At 51.9% G+C, this 16,415-nt stretch overlaps 1 protein-coding gene across 3 annotated transcripts in view; it reads right to left on the bottom strand.

Moving 5' to 3' along the window:
• Positions 1–6,758, bottom strand: part of CLPB (ClpB family mitochondrial disaggregase) — a 147,826-nt gene extending 141,068 nt beyond the window's left edge. For 2 of the 3 annotated variants that reach the window (XM_074954454.1, XM_074954449.1), the window contains exons 1-2: positions 6,197–6,581; positions 1,138–1,189 (exon numbers count right to left, since the gene is read on the bottom strand). In XM_074954454.1, the coding sequence (XP_074810555.1) occupies positions 1,138–1,189; positions 6,197–6,458 (314 nt within the window). In that variant the 5' untranslated portion in view covers positions 6,459–6,581. Of the gene's footprint in view, positions 1–1,137; positions 1,190–6,196 lie in introns of all 3 variants that reach the window. The other variant, XM_074954441.1, reaches the window with a different exon arrangement.
• Positions 6,759–16,415: the final 9,657 nt, after the last annotated feature.

Here is a 16,415-nt window from a genome sequence, read left to right on the forward strand (position 1 = left end):
GCGGGGCAGTGACTGTGCATTACACAGTTGCATAATGCGCAGCAGCAGCAGACTATACGGACACCAGTGTAAACATGGGAAACAGAGAGAGAGAACACAGTGCACAGCCCTGCCACTCATCGCCCTGGCAAGACTCACAAATCACCCAGACACCACTAAGGAACGGCTTCCTGCAATTACCAACAGCAGAACACATGTGCCAATTAGCTGCACACCAACATCCTACAAGAACCTTGATTTAGGCCAGATCTCGGCCCTCGGGTGCACCAGAACAAGGCTGCTTCCTCTGAGATCCCAGGAAGAATGCAACAGGGCACCCCTAGGATGGGGCAGTGACTAAGAGCCATGTGGACCCCAGAGAGAGGAAACAAAAGCAGCAGCCTACAGCGAAGAGCTCCTGGGAAGCCGGCAGGCCAGACGGAAGAGGCTAAGTGGAATGATACACAAGGTGGAAGGTTCCTCTGACAGAGGATGAGGCCGCGTGGCCTGTGGCCAGGTGGGGGATGCAGACTGCTCCTCTTGGGCGTCAGATAGTTTTTAGTTGTGACACCCCCCTTTCCTTCCATGTACAGTCCCCGGCAGGGGTGCTCTGGGCACAGGAAATGCATTCATCTGTTAATCTTCCCGGGAACTCACGGGGCCAGACTGATGTCCCCATGTGTGCACAGAACAGTACAGCAGAGGCACTGTTAGCCTGTCTCAGCCCAGCCAGGAGACCCTGCCTGCAGGAGTGAGCGGGTGCTCAGTTTGCACAGCCCATTAGTCCCTGGTTTCCCTGTTGGGACTGTCAACAAGAGCGCCAGGCCCAAGGATATTTGAGAGATGGAGACACCGGCCCACTAGGAAGTAGACGGAGGCCACTGGCTAGCTTGACACAGTCCCCCAGACAGGAGCAACTCTCAGTAACTACTGGCCTCGGGTAGATCTGAAGCAGTGAGCTAAGCACCCACAGCTCCCATTACTGCTGGACTCCTTTCTCCGCACCCTATCAAGCAGCTGCATTACTAGACACCCTGTGAAATCAAAGCAAGCATCTTGGAGGAAAGCAGGACCCATGTGACAACAAAGGGCTCAGGGCAGACTCCCACCCGAGTAGTAATGTTAACACACAGTGTAAGTATCCAAACAGTCACTCACCTGTCGACTTCTGAAACGTTGTTGATCCTAGCGGCTTCCAACAGGGCATCTTCTAAGAGAGACAAAGAGGAGAAACCCTAGTAAAGCAGCTGGCAAGAAGCCCACACCAAACGTACACGCATAACCTGCACATGGTAAGGCTTATGTCTACAAGGAACGTGAACCCTGGTGCTCCAGGGGCATTATTACACAACACTGGGTAGGTAGAAACTTCCCTATGGGCAGGTTATTCCCGACCTGTCCGCTAGGGGATTTACAGAAACTTCCTCTGAAGCAGCTGGTGTTGGCCCCTGCTGGACACAGGATAACCTGGTCTGACTAAATGCAGCAATTCCTACATTACCTCATTTTAAAAACAGAGGGTTGGCCTGCGGACTACAGCTCCCAGGATGCAATGCTTCACATTAGCCACTACAATTAGACTCAGGGTGGAGCACTGCTGGCTGGAGCGTGTAGCTCTGCAGGTCTGGATGCTAAGCGAGGGGGGCTGCTGGCGCGTCAGAGAACATGGTGTGCTGTGTCCAGCCACCCTTGATGTAACATGGAGTTTACAGCAATATGATGTGCACATCTGCGGGACAGGGGCCAGCACTCCCTGAATGTCAGGACAGCACCTAGCGCATTGTGTGTGGCATGACACACAAATAGAAATGATGATTACTCCAGCTGGCTGCACCAGCCATCTGAGTTCTGCAGGCTGACACTGTTCTGCAGAGAAGGGAGAGAACTAGAGAGAGAGGACCCGGGAGCTATTCTGGGAGCTGGGAGTGAGTCACTCCAGATGCTACACCTCTCATGGCTCCAGAAAGCAGGGAGCTTGTTTCGGAGAGGGAGGAAGCAAGGACTTTTCCTCTGTACCGCACTGAAAAGCAAACTGACACTTGGGGCTACTGTGCCCAGCGTGAATTATTGGAATCACTAGCACTGGGATCCAAAGCCATTCCATTTTAGAGCCAAACGCTTCAGCCTGAGAGCAACAGCCAAAATGAGAGTGAACATTCCCCAGCAGATTAAGAGCACCACTTTCTGGCTCAGTGGAGTAATTACACTGCTCTGCATTTTAACACACACAGATCATCTGTCATGCTGAGTGTCACAAAGCACATGCACATTACAGAGAACAGGTTTCAGAGTAACAGCTGTGTTAGTCTGTATTCGCAAAAAGAAAAGGAGTACTTGTGGCACCTTAGAGACTAACCAAGTTAGTCTCTAAGGTGCCACAAGTACTCCTTTTCTTATTACAGAGAACGTCACTCCTAGACTGAAAAGAGAGAGGCTTTTAGGGGAGATTTAACCACAGGAAATAACTTAGTGTCTGGAAGGGAAAGGAGCTATTTGGAGTGTAAAGCCATATGTCCAGTGGAAATGACATGGAACGAGGAACAGCACTGCATAAAGAAAAGGAGTACTTGTGGCACCTTAGAGACTAACAAATTTATTTGACCATAAGCTTTTGTGAGCTACAGCTCACTTCATCCGAAAAGCTTACCTTTTCTTTTTGTGGATACAGACTAACACGGCTGCTACTCTGAAGCCTGCATTACTGCATGTGTACAAGTCCCACTAATAACAAGTGACTCTCTGCCTCCTGGTGGATGACCAGAGCAGCTCTACCAAGCTGTACTCAGAGATTTCAAGAGTCCCATCGGGAAGACAAGACATCCGAAGCAAAATCTCATGAGAATGAACTAGATCTGGTACACAGGCTTCTTCCAGTCTTAGATTCAACCCTGAACTGATTCCATTCCCCTCCACAAAAAGCAAAGGGTTTTAGATTCAAAGGTTCTCACTCTGGCGAATCTCTGGTGTGAGAGCCCTCCATCTGCCACAAACAATATTCATTTGCAAAAGTACAAAAGCTAGAGGAGTATTCTGGGTATGGACATGCCAGCAAATACATTTAAAGTGGAGGTGGTCAGGAATTTTCTGGTGAAAAATGCCAATCTGTCAAAACCAGAAGCATTCAGAGGAAAAGGTTGATTTGGATGAATCTCCCGATTCAAAACATTCTTTAAAGAAAGTTTCTAAATTGTCAAAATGTCCCATTTTGATGTTTTTAAAATGAAGTTTTGTTTTGCTGTTCCAAATGACTTTGTTTCCAAATTTTATTGAATTTATACTTAAAAAAAAGCTAAAACTGAAACAATGTAAAAATCAGAATGAAACATTCTGATTGAGCCGATCCAATTTTTATTTTCAGATTTTCAATTCATGAAAATTTTCAAAATTTTGACTTTCCCTCCCAAATTAGGATAAGAAAAATATTCTAAATCTCAAAACTCTCACGGGGTGGGGGTAGGGAATTTCTCCCGTTCGCCTCTAATCTTAAAAGCAACAGACCACTGTTCCCACACCCGTGAGTATCCCTCTTGCCTTCTATGGCAGGATTCCCAGGGATTCGGAGCACCCAACAGCTCCCACTGACTTCAGCAGAAGTTGTGGATACTCAGTGCATCTGAAAATCAGACTCCCTACAGCCTCCATATTCAGAGCTGCTATGCATGGCTGGTTTTTTACTGCTGGCTAGTTTAAATCTGAAATTGGGATTTGAGGAAAGACAGGTATGTTACAGAATCTGAGAGAGAGATGTTTGCATGATTATCATTTAAAATGGGGATTTGGAGGGACAAATTTACAGATGGTTTTTTTCATTTACAGATTCACCTGCAGTGCTAGGAACCCAACACAACAGCACTGGGCTGGCGCACAAGAACCAGAAAGTTAAAGTGACCAGCCTCAGAAAGTGAAACTGACCAGCATACAGCAGTTTAAATGCCTTGGCCAAGCACAAGCAGCATTAATAGAGACAAATGCCGCGGAGTTTAAAAAATCTTTCAGTTCTACTCATCACTGAACATCGTTAACATTGCCGAGACGGATGGGACTTTTTTTTAAAAAATGATGAATTTATCTTGACAATGTCCCTTCAAACAGAGTTTACCCAGGCCCGGAGTGTCACAGTGCAACTATATCTCAGCCAGTTAATGTTCAGCAAGCGGCCTGCAGCCAGCAGTGGGTATAAACTAGCAAACAAAATTCCATACTCAGAGCAAGGGCTGGCGAAAGACACCTGAAAGCCCTAGCTCAGCGGCACAGCTCAGAGAACTCCACAATAAAGCAGCCGTTCAATCATTGCCACTGTCCTTTTAAAAGGTGAAGGGCTCCCTGGGAGCTCCATGGAGCACAGCAATAGCTCTGGTGTGAGAACAGCAGTCAGTCACATGTCAGCTACAGAGAGTTCTTTTCGATTGTAATGAGAAGGCTAGTGTCCCTTGCCACACTGCTGTCTCCGGGACAGAATCAGAACCGCTCTACTCCGCGCTCGGGCTCGATACTGCCTGCAGCTAGAGGAGAGGCTGCTCTGTTTTGGGGCCTGTGGCTTTGGAGGAGGGTCTGCATTCTATCCCCACCAACGCTATTAAGAGCTATGCCATGCAGCACTGTGACCACTGCACAGCCCTAGGTGAAGCTAGATGTGTTGCATTCTAAGGAGGTTAGAAAGTGCTCAGAGGTTCTTCAGCTCCCCTGAAGCAAGACTGGGAGGTTCACCCTCTCTCAGGTGACATACAAAGCCTTACCCAAAGCCACAGAATGAGTCAGGGAAAGAGCTGGGAGGAGAACTCAGGACCTTTCATTTCCCAGTCCCACGCTCAGTTCAAACTATGCAGTCATTAACATAAAAGTCATTAATGATAGCATGTATTAATTTATATAGAAGGACACAAAACAGGGATGGGCTTTCTAACCCAGCAACTGGAGCTCATTCCAAGCCCCTGAATAATCCTGCATCTCAACCCCCAGTTTCTGTATAGCATGCACATACCAGACAGCTGATGGTTTGAAAGCTATCATAGGCTCTCTGTTTGTCTATAAAATAGCAGAGCAGCAAGCAGACTAGACGACAGAGCTGAGCTTTTACTCCCAGCTGCAGCAGTGACTCGCTCAGTGACTTTAGGGAGACCACAAACAATCTGCGCCTCAGTTTCCCCATCATGGAGCTGATAATATTGATTTGCTTTGCCAAGGGTTGGGAGACCTAATTCATTAATGTTTGCCAAGTGCTTTGAAACACAAAATGCTATGAAGTGCCAAGCACGAGAACCACAAAGGCCCCAGTCCTGCAAACATTCACACACATGTGGTACTTTGAATATGTGAGCAAAGGGACTATTCCACAGGCTTAAAGTCAAGTGCATAAATAAGTGTTTGGGGAATTTGAGAAGCAACAGCTGAGAGGCTGCTATCAATCAATTACTGTGGAAGACACAGATTGCTCAGAATATCCTGCCTCTTGGCCTTAACAAGGTGCGTATATAACTCTTCCACCCCACACATGTCTTAAAATTATCTGCCGCAGCAAACTGCCCTCAGTTAAAATATCAGTGCAACTCTAGCACTGTACTTCTATGCACTGTACACAGGGAGCTCACTTCTTGGAGAACCATTGCACCCCATCGTCTAAGGCTGGCCAAACCTCCCTAACAGAGCTCTCCCCCTAAAATAATCTGAAAACACAGACTCTTCCAACACAGAGACTAAAACAATGGATAAATATAGACCTAAGATTGGCATAGCCCCCAGAACAACACAGCCTGCCAACCACAGCCTGCAGATGCGTTCTGCTCTAATGCGGATGGGTGGCCCACAGACACATGACAGCCAGCTATGCAGTGCTTCACCTTGAGGCAGGCAAACCATAGAGGGTTGCATTCTGGGAACGTGTATCTCTACAGAAGATGCTTGGCTCATTCTTCTTTGTTTTATGGTAGCACCAGAGCCACAACAGAGATCAGCACCCCTTCGTGCTGACAGCTGTAGAAACACAGGCCATTCCCTACCCCAAAGGGCTCACATGGGTCCTGCCATCTCCCAGGGCCACTCCCCTCTATGAAAAGATTAGGGCAGCTGCATTTGAGGAGTTGCCCCCCAGAGATCAGGCGATGTCTGGACTCCACTAAAGGCACACAAATGCCTCCAGGCTATTTGAAGCACATCCCCCGCTGGGAGTGGCAGGCTTTAACACAGCACAAGTACAAGGCGAGGGGTCAGTAATAGTCACCCTTGGATGCGTGGCCCTTGCTGTAGCAATACACCAGTGCAGCGGCAAATGCAGGAAGCACGGCCCGGCTAGTCCAGCTCTCCCTCTTCTTCTGATGCCCCGCAGGGGCTGGTCTGAGACGAACGTGCCACTCCGCAGCCGGTCCTGGGTACTGCCGCTCCAGCTCCCGGCTGGGTGCCACTAAGACCGGCGGCTCTGGTGCCCTGGCCCCTGTGGTGCATGGGCCCAGCTCCTGCAGCTCTGGCATCCTGAGCTCCCCCATGCCCAGCTCCTGCAGCCCCAGCAGCCTCTCCAGCTCCCTGCGCCCCCTGGCGGCTGCCCCCAGACACTGCCGCCCCTGTGCTCTGGTGGCCGCGCGCTGGTAGTGCAGCTGCGCCGCCCCGCGCCCCCTCGCGGCCGCTCCCGGGTACTGCGGCTCCCCGCGCCCTCCAGCGGCCCCGCCTGCGCCCGCCGGGTCCGTCCGCGCCGAGGCGCCACGGGAGGGCCTCGGGGGCGGCGGCCGGGCCCTCAGGAGCCGGACGAGGCCCGGAGGCGGAGGCCTGGACAGCAGGGAGGCCAGCATCGTTGCCCCGGCCCGGCCTCGCTCGGGCCCCTCCGCGGCACCGGCAGAGAGAAAAACAAAGATGGCGGCCCCCGAGAAAATGCTTCAGAGAGGACGTTGCGTGGGGACGCCGCAGCGGCGCGAACTGCCTGGTGGGAGTTGTAGTCTGTTCGCAGGCAGAGCCCCCCACGGGTGTCAGGCTGAGGACTACAACACCCATGAGGCCCCTGGGCATACGCAAACAATACTCCCCGCCCTCCTCACACACGGCGCTCAGCGGCAGGCCGAGGAGCATGCTGGGGGCCGCGTAAATCCCGAGGCACACTGGGGCACGGTCGTTTTGGTAACAGGGATGCGGGCGTCCCGAGGCCCTTCCGCCGGCAGGTGGCAGCACGGCCTAGCGGTTAGCGCGCAGGCCTGGGACCGCGGGGCCCTGGGTTCTAGCCCCGCGCCTGGGCGGAAGGAGAGTTTAGGAGTGAGAGTAGAGGCCCGGACGCCTGGGTTCTGTTCCCAGCCCTGGGAGGGAGCTGGGCTCCGGCCAGCAGGAGTTGGGCTCTGGGGCGGAAGCATACCCCGGGACCTGGGGGGGTCAGGCTGCAGCCCTTACAGCAAGGGCCCCAGAGGGTCTTAGGAGCCCCACCAGTGTGCTGATGGCGAGGGACAGCCCCGAGCTGGGTGCGACCCACCCCAGTAAGGGGGCTGTGGAGAATGTGCCCCATGCAGCCGACCTACAGCGGGACCAGGGCTGACTCTCCCCCCTGGGGGCTGCAGGGCTGAGCCTAGGAGTCTGTGTCCATTGCTGCGTCACTCAGAGGCCTGTGATCCCCCATCCGGCCAAGAACTAAGTCTGTGAAACAGCCCCCCATGAACCATGCTCATTGCTGTGGTTTAATATTCCCCTGCAGTGTCTCGGGGTCGTAGGGGGTCCCCTGCACCAGGGGGCAACATTTCTGCCTCTCCGGAGGTGACCTGGTGAGTGGGGGGGATATCAGGGAAGCTGCTGCCAGACACCCCCAATCCCATCCCTGCTTCACCTGTCAGGGATGGACTAGACTAGCGGTTCTGAACCAGGGGTCTGTGTACCCCCTGGGGGTACACAGGGGTCTTGCGGGGGCACATCAACTCATCGAGATATTTGCCTAGTTTTACAACAGGCGACACTAGCGAAGTCAGGACAAACTAAAATTTCATAGCATGACTTGTTTATGCTGCTCTGTAGACTGTATGCTGAAATGTAAGTACAATATTTATATTCCATTTGGTTTATTTTATAATTATATGATGAGAAAGTCAGCAACTTTGCAGTACCAGCGTGCTGTGACTCTGATTTTATGTCTGATTTGGTAAGCAAGTCGTTTTTAAGTGAGATGAAACTTGGGGGTACACAAGCCAAATGAGACTCCTGAAAGGGGTACAGTTTTCTGGAAAGGTGGAGAGCTGCTGATCTAGATAATACTTAGTCCTGCCTTGAGGGCAGGGGACCGAACTCGATGACCTCTTGAGGTCCCTTCCAGTCTGACGTTTCTGTGATTTCCCCCACTGAGCACAGGGGCTCAGCTCTGCATGCCGCGGGCTGTGTCGTGAGCAAACAGCAATGTACAGCGCAAGCTGGCAGTGACTCAGCCCAGACAACCAGGGCGTTGGGAGACTGCGAGGGTTCACCCGAATCTTAAACAAGGGCAGCTGTTAGCTAACCGCCCCCATCTGCCTTGTTCCAGCTGGTGCCTCAGCAACAGCGCTGCATGTTGTTTTGCATCAGGTCCCCGCTTCCCCTCCTCCGCCCTTTTATAATTATCCTCCCTCCTCGTTAGCATGTGCAGTTCCCTGGTTTCAGTCCCTCCCACGGGGTGTCTGTGAGAGCAGTTTGTCGCAGGGGGGAGATCCAGTGCCATCCAGATGGTGAACTGCATGGGGAGGCCTCGGGGGCACTAAGGAAAGGGGTTCCTGGGAGCACAGAGTAGGCCCTGGGGGGCGAGGGTCATAGGGTGGGGTGTTCGGGGTGAGGGGGTAACTGCATCTGCCCCCAGGCTGCTTTGTGATGCAGGGTGGCAGGCTCTGCCCATGGAGTGCAGAAGGGTGATATTACAAGGCCAGTGCTGGGCACCCCTCAGCAGGGTGAATGCACCCCAGCAGCTTGCTGACGCCAGCCCCTGTGATTGCCGTCCAACCCTCCCCCCCATGCAACTTAACGCTGATCTTCAGCCCCCCGCTTTTCCAGTCGTGACCCCTGCTCCCACTCAGGTCTGTCACAGCACCTCAGTCCTGGTCTATCACTCCACTTAGGAAGGAACAATCAGTGGCACGCATACAAAATGGGAAATGACTGCCTAGGAAGGAGCACTGCGGAAAGGGATCTGGGGGTCATAGTGGATCACAAGCTAAATATGAGTCAGCAGTGTAACGCTGTTGCAAAAAAACCGAACATCATTCTGGGATGTATTACCAGAAGTGTTGTAAGCAAGACACAAGAAGTAATTCTTCTGCTCTACTCCATGCTGATAAGGCCTCAGCTGGAGTATTGTGTCCAGTTCTGGGCACCACATTTCAGGAAAGATGCTAACAAATTGGAGAAAGTCCAGAGAAGAGCAACAGAAATGGTTAAAGATCTAGAAAACATGACCTATGAGGGAAGACTGACAAAAGTGGGTTTGTTTAGTCTGGAGAAGAAAAGACTGAGAGGGAACATGATAACAGTTTTCAAGTACATAAAAGGTTGTTACAAAGAGGAGGGAGAAATATTGTTCTCCTTAGCTTCTGAGGCTAGGACAAGAAGCAATGGGCTTAAATTGCAGCAAGGGAGGTTTAGGTTGGACATTAGGATAAACTTCCTAACTGTCAGAGTGGTTAAGCACTGGAATAAATTGCCCAGAGAGGTTGTGGAATCTCTGTCCAACCTGCTCTTAAAAATCTCCAATGACGAACACCTGTCAGGGATGGTCTAGAATAGATAATACTTAGTCTTGCCAGGAGTGCAGGGGACTGGACTAGACCTTTCAAGGTCCCTTCCAGTCCTATGAGTCAATGATTCTATTGCCCCCTGCTATTCCCACCCCCTACTACCCACAGAGTGTAGTGGTTATTCAGTTTTAATATTGAACTGCAGACCTCCAGTCCTGCATCTCTCCTGAGAGGTAACTACTAATTGTCTCAGATTCTCTGATGTGAACAATCCAGTAATGAGACTTTATTGAAACTTACTAAATTTGTCAATAGCTTTTCATAGAATCATAGAAGATTAGGGTTGGAAGAGACCTCAGGAAGTCATCTAGTCCAACCCCTGCTCAAAGCAGGACTAACCCCAACTAAATCCTCCCAGCCAGGGCTTTGTCAAGCAGGGCCTTAAAAACCTCTAAGGATGGAGATTCCACCACCTCCCGAGGTAACCCATTCCAGTGCTTCACCACCCTCCTAGTGAAATAGTTTTTAACCCCAACCAAGTTAGCACCTAGGTTTAGGAGATGCAGCCCTCCAATCCCGCATCTCTCCCAGAGAGAACAAATCAGCGTGTCTCTCCTGTGCTACGAACCTTCAGACGCTGTCCCTTGTTTCTTATCCACCCACGAGAGCTTCTGCTCTGTGCTCCATTACATCTTACAGGGGTTTCCTGTGTAACTGATCTTCAGAAGTGACATAACATGATAAGGAGCTAGCTGCCTGCCTGCCGGGGGAGCTGCTGTCATTCAGCTGCTTACGCCATTCTGCATGTGGTGGGTGTAATAATAATGATCTGTCAGAGCAGAGCAGCTACATGGAAGCTTGAGGGCAGCTTCTTCGAGCTGACAGGTGTCAGTCATTGGAGCTGCCTGAAAACTCCAAGAGCAGCTCTGCATCCCCTGGGGAAAGAAATGTTTTGCTTACAAAACCATTGCATTTCTTACAAAAGTGCAGCCTTTGTAAACCTCTTAGGTGCAAAAATATTCACCCCTTGCAGCCCTCTCGCAAAAAGGACACGGTATCTGTTTATACATCCCTTGCAACCCTCTGATCAAAAACTCGGTGGTAAACAACAATCAAGAGGCGGCAGACACTGCATAAAACCTCATTAAAGCAGGAAACCGCTGCTTGGCACGGGTCAGTATGCCCCTCCGCTGTCCTGCCAACAAGGTGTTCCTATTGAATTCACATCAGGGTTCTGTAACTCCAGCTGCTTCAGCGGGAGAAGGAGGATTCTCACCCACACCTGTTCTGTGCACAGATGCCAGGATCACAAGGGGGCCTGTGGCAGTCATTGATGTGGCTGCATCGTGAAAGCTGCACTGCTCCCCAACCTGGGCAAAAGGCAGGGAGGGAATGAGTGGCACCTGCTGTATCCCCTGTCACCAGGTGCTTCTGAAATCAAGGCATGGATGCTGGAGAGTGAGATCCATAACTGGGAACTTTATTGATCACGTTTACACTGCAGGGGCATCCGCATATCTGATCAGACTCCCATCGCCCTTGTCCCAGCATGCACCGAGCTCTGGGTAAAACCTGAGCTGGAAGAGCCGACGTGTAACGAATCCTGAAACTTGCTGGGTATCAGATTTGGTTAGGAAGATGCCTCCCACGGGCGGTTAGCTCGGTTCTCCAGTGATGCTCTCATTTTCCTTCCAGAGTGTAGGCTGCAGTTACACCAAATAACTTAGATGGTGCTCTGCAGACTGCACTCCCCAGGGCAAGGTGGATTAGGCTCTGGAATCTAGTGCTGCGACCTCCTGGGCCCCAGTCCGTAAAGGGACGGTGCTGGCTTATCCCCAGTGTGGTGGAACTAGCTGCTGTGTTCTGGACAGTGGTCACACAGGCCCCAGCTGCTGTGCATCTGCTGCAAAGCTGGCTCATACCCAGTCCCCTCCACCCCCCAGCCTTTACAAAATCCACACCAGAGGATGCTATTAAGACAATGCTGCCCTGGAGTGGTAAGATTCCAGCAAGGCAGGTTCATAGCAGCTACCACAGTCTGCAGCAGGTCTCAAAGTGACTCCAACAGAGCCGCTGCGGGGCCCTGCACAATCCATTCAAGGCAAAACTGGTTTGTCTTAACTCCCGGCACTGTCACCACCAGGGACGTGAAAATCAATCTGTTCTCCCTGCCCCTCCAACCCACCACAGTAATACAGACCCTGCCCTGGGAACCTAGCCCTGCTCAGTGAGCCAGAACAGCTCTCCCATAGCTGCCTGGGCTTCGTAAGGCCAGTAGCACTAAAAGCCACTCAGAGACGCAACGGGCCAGGTGTCTACCGAGCAAGATTGATGCTGGTCGCTTTCCAGTAGCTGCACTTCCATGTCTGCACTCACTGCCGGGCGAGGAGGGATATTAGTGAGGCGCTTTCGCTCCGGCAGACATCTCCCCGTGGGAGTCGGTGCCTTGGAGAGCGGGTCTGGTATTTCTTTCTCCATCTGTCTGTGTTTATAGGAACATGTGACAACCCAGAGTCTGTTTCTGACTTCCCCACCCCCGGCCGCGCTAGCTAAACAAATAATGTACAACAACGTGCCCGCTGCTCAATGCCTCCGCGGCGTCTGTGCCAGTATTGAGTAACCTGATTGCCCCGCGACCCGTAAAGGCCGGCCTGCCTGCGTCCTTAGCATCCCTTCAGAAGTGGCGCTGTAGCCGCTTTGGGCACAGGCCGGAGGGATAGCGCAGTGGGGGACCCAGGGAAGGGGCAAGGAGGAGAGAGTGCTGGAATGTCCCAACTTCTGAACCCCCTCTGCAGCCTGATCCCCAGGCAGTGCTGGAGCAGAACGGAAGAGCCTTATTACCCAGGGCGTGTCCAAAGCAATGTAAGGGGAGACAGAGCCGAGCCCTGACTTAAGGCTGTGTGGTCTAGTGAGTTGGCCACAGAACTGGGACTCAGCAGACTTGGCTCTGCTACTGACTTGCTGTGTGACCTTGGGCAAGTCACCTCCCTCTGCTTCCCTTCCCGTTCTTTGTCCTGTCTGTTTACCTGTGAGCTGTCTGGGACGGGGTAGGGCCGCTCCCTTCATGTGCATGAGTGGAGCCCTGATCTTGGCTGGGGCATCGCTATTGCCACTCCAACATATATGGTAGGCAGCAGGCACGCTCTGGAAGCATCCCCCCAACTGATCCCAGGGGATGGAGACTCACTATCAACCCCCCTCTCCCGGCCCGACTGCCCAGCAAACAAGGTGTTGGTTTTTTTAATTGAACAGCTTAACTGAGCTGAAACCCAGTAACAGCCTGCCACTGTACAGAGATACAGTGCCATTAGTGACTGGACCCAGATCCTCCTGCCTTAAAGCCCAGACACCTACCACTTGAACGAAAGGAGAATCTTCATTAAATGATAGCAGTATAGGGCCTATGACACAGATGTGAGCAGTTCTGATTCCATCCAGGAGAGGGCAGAAATGACACATACACATTTAGCCAGCTCATTACAATATAAACTACAATGGGCTCCAGTGTGGGAACCTGAGCGTGAAATAAATTGGCAAGAATTATTTTGTCTTTTCTGTTTGTCTCCTTGGAGGTGAAATCTTGGCCCCATTCGTGACAAAATTCCCGTTGATTTCAGTGTGGCCAGGATTTCACCCTAGTCGTGCTGCTCATATCCCTGTAGGGTCAGAAGTAGATTGGGGCCAGTTCAGACACCCCTGGCCTCAGGCTAGCACGCGCTCTGATTCAACTAACTGGCCACTAGATGGCAGGACAACACTGCACAAACTGGACCGAAAGATAATGTGTCTGGCAATGAAGATCCTCATAACACCTTGCAATTTTATTAAGATCTTTTGCCCCAAAGATTGCTCTCTTGCTACTGAAATGCAGCTACCTCTGAGGTGAAACGTGGCACCTGCTTTAACAGTGCAGGGCAACACTACCCGACAGTTTAGGACAGGAAGGGAAGAAAACTGCATCCAGTTTGAAACTACATTTCAGAGGGAATTTAGGGGAAGCGAAAAGTGGAGCATGAATGTGGGTTCTATGCTAGTGGCTATAGGCAAACACTAGACATTGGGCTCAGTTCAGGGGTAACTGGTGAGATAGACAGGTGGCCAGACTAGATAATCTGATGGTCCCCTCTGGCCCTGAACTTTTGGCAAGTCACTCTACCTCTTTGTCCTCAGTTTCCTCACCTATGAAATGGAGCCAGTGCTACCAGCCTGCCCCAGCTCACAGAGGTGCTGTGGGATCCCTGGCTGCACCCCAGAGTCTTTGTGTTTTAACCACAAGCTCGTTCTCCCTGCCTCTGAGACACGCCCGTAGCAGAGGGGCTGCTGTCTCCTGCCACCTGTCTGCTTCTGTGCCCATTCCCCACACACCTCAAACCCTGAGTGAGATTTTGGCTACTCAGTGAGGCCTTGCTGAAGACCCCATTACCAGGCCAGAACCCCATCAGGCGTCAGACAGTCCAGCTCCTTTGAAGTCAAGCTTTACACTGTCTGTGGCTCTGGCCCCGCAGGCAGCGGAGGAGCTGCCTTGAGAGCAGCTGTGCCTGCCCGACAGCCCCCGCGCCCCCACCTCTGCCCTGAGGGAGCTTGCATCTGCCTCCCATGCACGGCATGGGCCCCAAACCTGCATGGTTCTGAGCCCTGCCGATGAGAGACCGAGGGCCCCCAGCACCTGTTGCAGTCAGCATGAGCAGAGGGGGCTAGATAGACCCTGCATGAGTGCTCCTCATCAGGGCAGCTGCTGACCGCTACTGCTCGGCGTGTGTGTGTGGGGGGCCTGCCTGGCTCCTAGGTCTGCCTCTCACCATGGCAGATAAGAGCCATAGCTTGCTGCTAGCCAACAGTCCTGCCATGGGGCTATGGTTTAGTAATGGCATACATCACTCCGCCTCCCCCAGCTGGGCTGGCATACAGGAATCTCAGGGTAGGCGTACAGACCCAAGGGAATCCTCCTCGGCACAGAGAGCTCCTGGACTTGCTGCTAAGCCAGCTCTCGGTAGCCATTTCCCACCCTGAGAAGCCTTGGGATGGGGGAGGTTAGGGCAGTGCTGAAAGACCCCAAAGTCTCTGTATCGGGGAGGCGCAAACTGCCCTCCCACTGGTATCTGGGCCAGCGTAGGGATCAGACTGTGCCTCAGTTTCCCCACCTTGTAACACAGGGATAACGGCCTGGTCTTTCTGTCTTGTCTATTTGGAGCATAGCTGTTCCGGGCTGGGGCTCTCGCTGTGCGTGTGCAGCACCCGGCGCAGCAGGGACCCAATTTCCACGGGGTCTCTGAGAGCCCTTGTAATACACAGAATAATAAATAACATTCCTTCCTGTGGACGCTGTCACCAGGCCCTGGCCCACGTCTCCCCCCTGCCTGGGGCTCTGGCCCTGTTGTATTTACCCCCATCCAAAGAGCAAGTCCACTTGCTCGGTAATTCCTCTTAACGGTTGCCTTCACCCCGGCTCCAGCAAGCGCCACTTAGTGGATACAGGGGGAATCTCACAGTCACTCCAGTGTCCGCTCCCACCCGTACTGGGATCCAGAGAGACTTTCCATTGACTTAGGCGCAAACCCTATTACTATCTGTGTGATAGTAACACGTAGAGACTTCACCTGAGACCAGGGTCCTGTTGTGTTAGGTGCTGTACAAACACACTGTAAGAGGCACTCCTTGCCCTAAAGAGCTCACAAATCAAACACACCAGGTGGACAAATGACGGGAGGGGAGACAGAGGGGAAATGACTGGCCCAAGGTTATTAGCAGCGCCAGGGACAGAAGCCAGAACCAGGTCTCCTCGACCCCAAGCCAGTGCTCTACTCACTGGTCCATGCCTGTATCGCCCCACCTCAAGCAGCAGCTGCGTGGAACGCTAACTGTGATTGTATTTACATGTGAGGAGCACCTATTTCCAGAAGGAGCCTGAAGTATTTCCATGGGGCAGAAGAAGCTCAGCAGGACATAGCTGGTGGGAGACCTGTCCAGGAAAATAGATGCAACGGAAAGCAATAAATACAGAACATTTAACATCACTGAAATGCACCCACCTCTGGGGAGGAGGCAAGCAACCAGCTAGCATCCAACAGGCCAGGAGTGGAACATTTTAGCCAAGGATAGACGGTCAAGCCTATGGTCCCTTAGAAAAGCCACAAGGATCTTTAATGTTCCATGTTTATGGGGGCTCCACGTTTAACATCCATCAAAGACTCCAGATCAAATGTACTCAAATTGCAAGTGGAAAGATGTTTTTCCCAGAGTGCCAGCACTCCCTGTGGGATCTGAGAGTTAAGCTGGCTTCTTTCTGGCTTGTGCCTGGTCTTGAGGAATAAAGATTCTGCAGTGCAAAGGGTACCCTTAGGGGCAACTGTTCAGCACCCCTGGCCTTCAGATCTGCCCTTCGTTACACCAGAGCAGCCTTACTGCTTCCAAACTGGGGCTGCGCAAGTGTAATGTAAGCCGGATCAGGCCCTGCAATTGGAAATTAGGCCCAGCTCCTCAAAGGTATTTACAAAAAGAAAAGGAGGACTTGTGGCACCTTAGAGACTAGGTGCCACAAGTCCTCATTTTCCTCATGTGGATACAGACTAACACGGCTTCTACTCTGAAACCTGTCAAAGGTATTTAGGTGCCTAACTCCCATTGGTTTCTTTGAGGCTCTGGGCCTTCATTAACAATGATGTAGATGATGCATGAGCCGCAGTAGAATCCAGCCTCTTCTCAGATGTGAGCTTTATGCAATAACAGCAAGCTTTGGTTCATGGCATTTCCTAGGGAATGACGACCAGAGGGGTGGAGCTT

The sequence above is a fragment of the Natator depressus genome, chromosome 1 (assembly GCF_965152275.1).
Source record: "Natator depressus isolate rNatDep1 chromosome 1, rNatDep2.hap1, whole genome shotgun sequence".
NCBI classification, from domain to species: Eukaryota; Metazoa; Chordata; order Testudines; family Cheloniidae; genus Natator; species Natator depressus.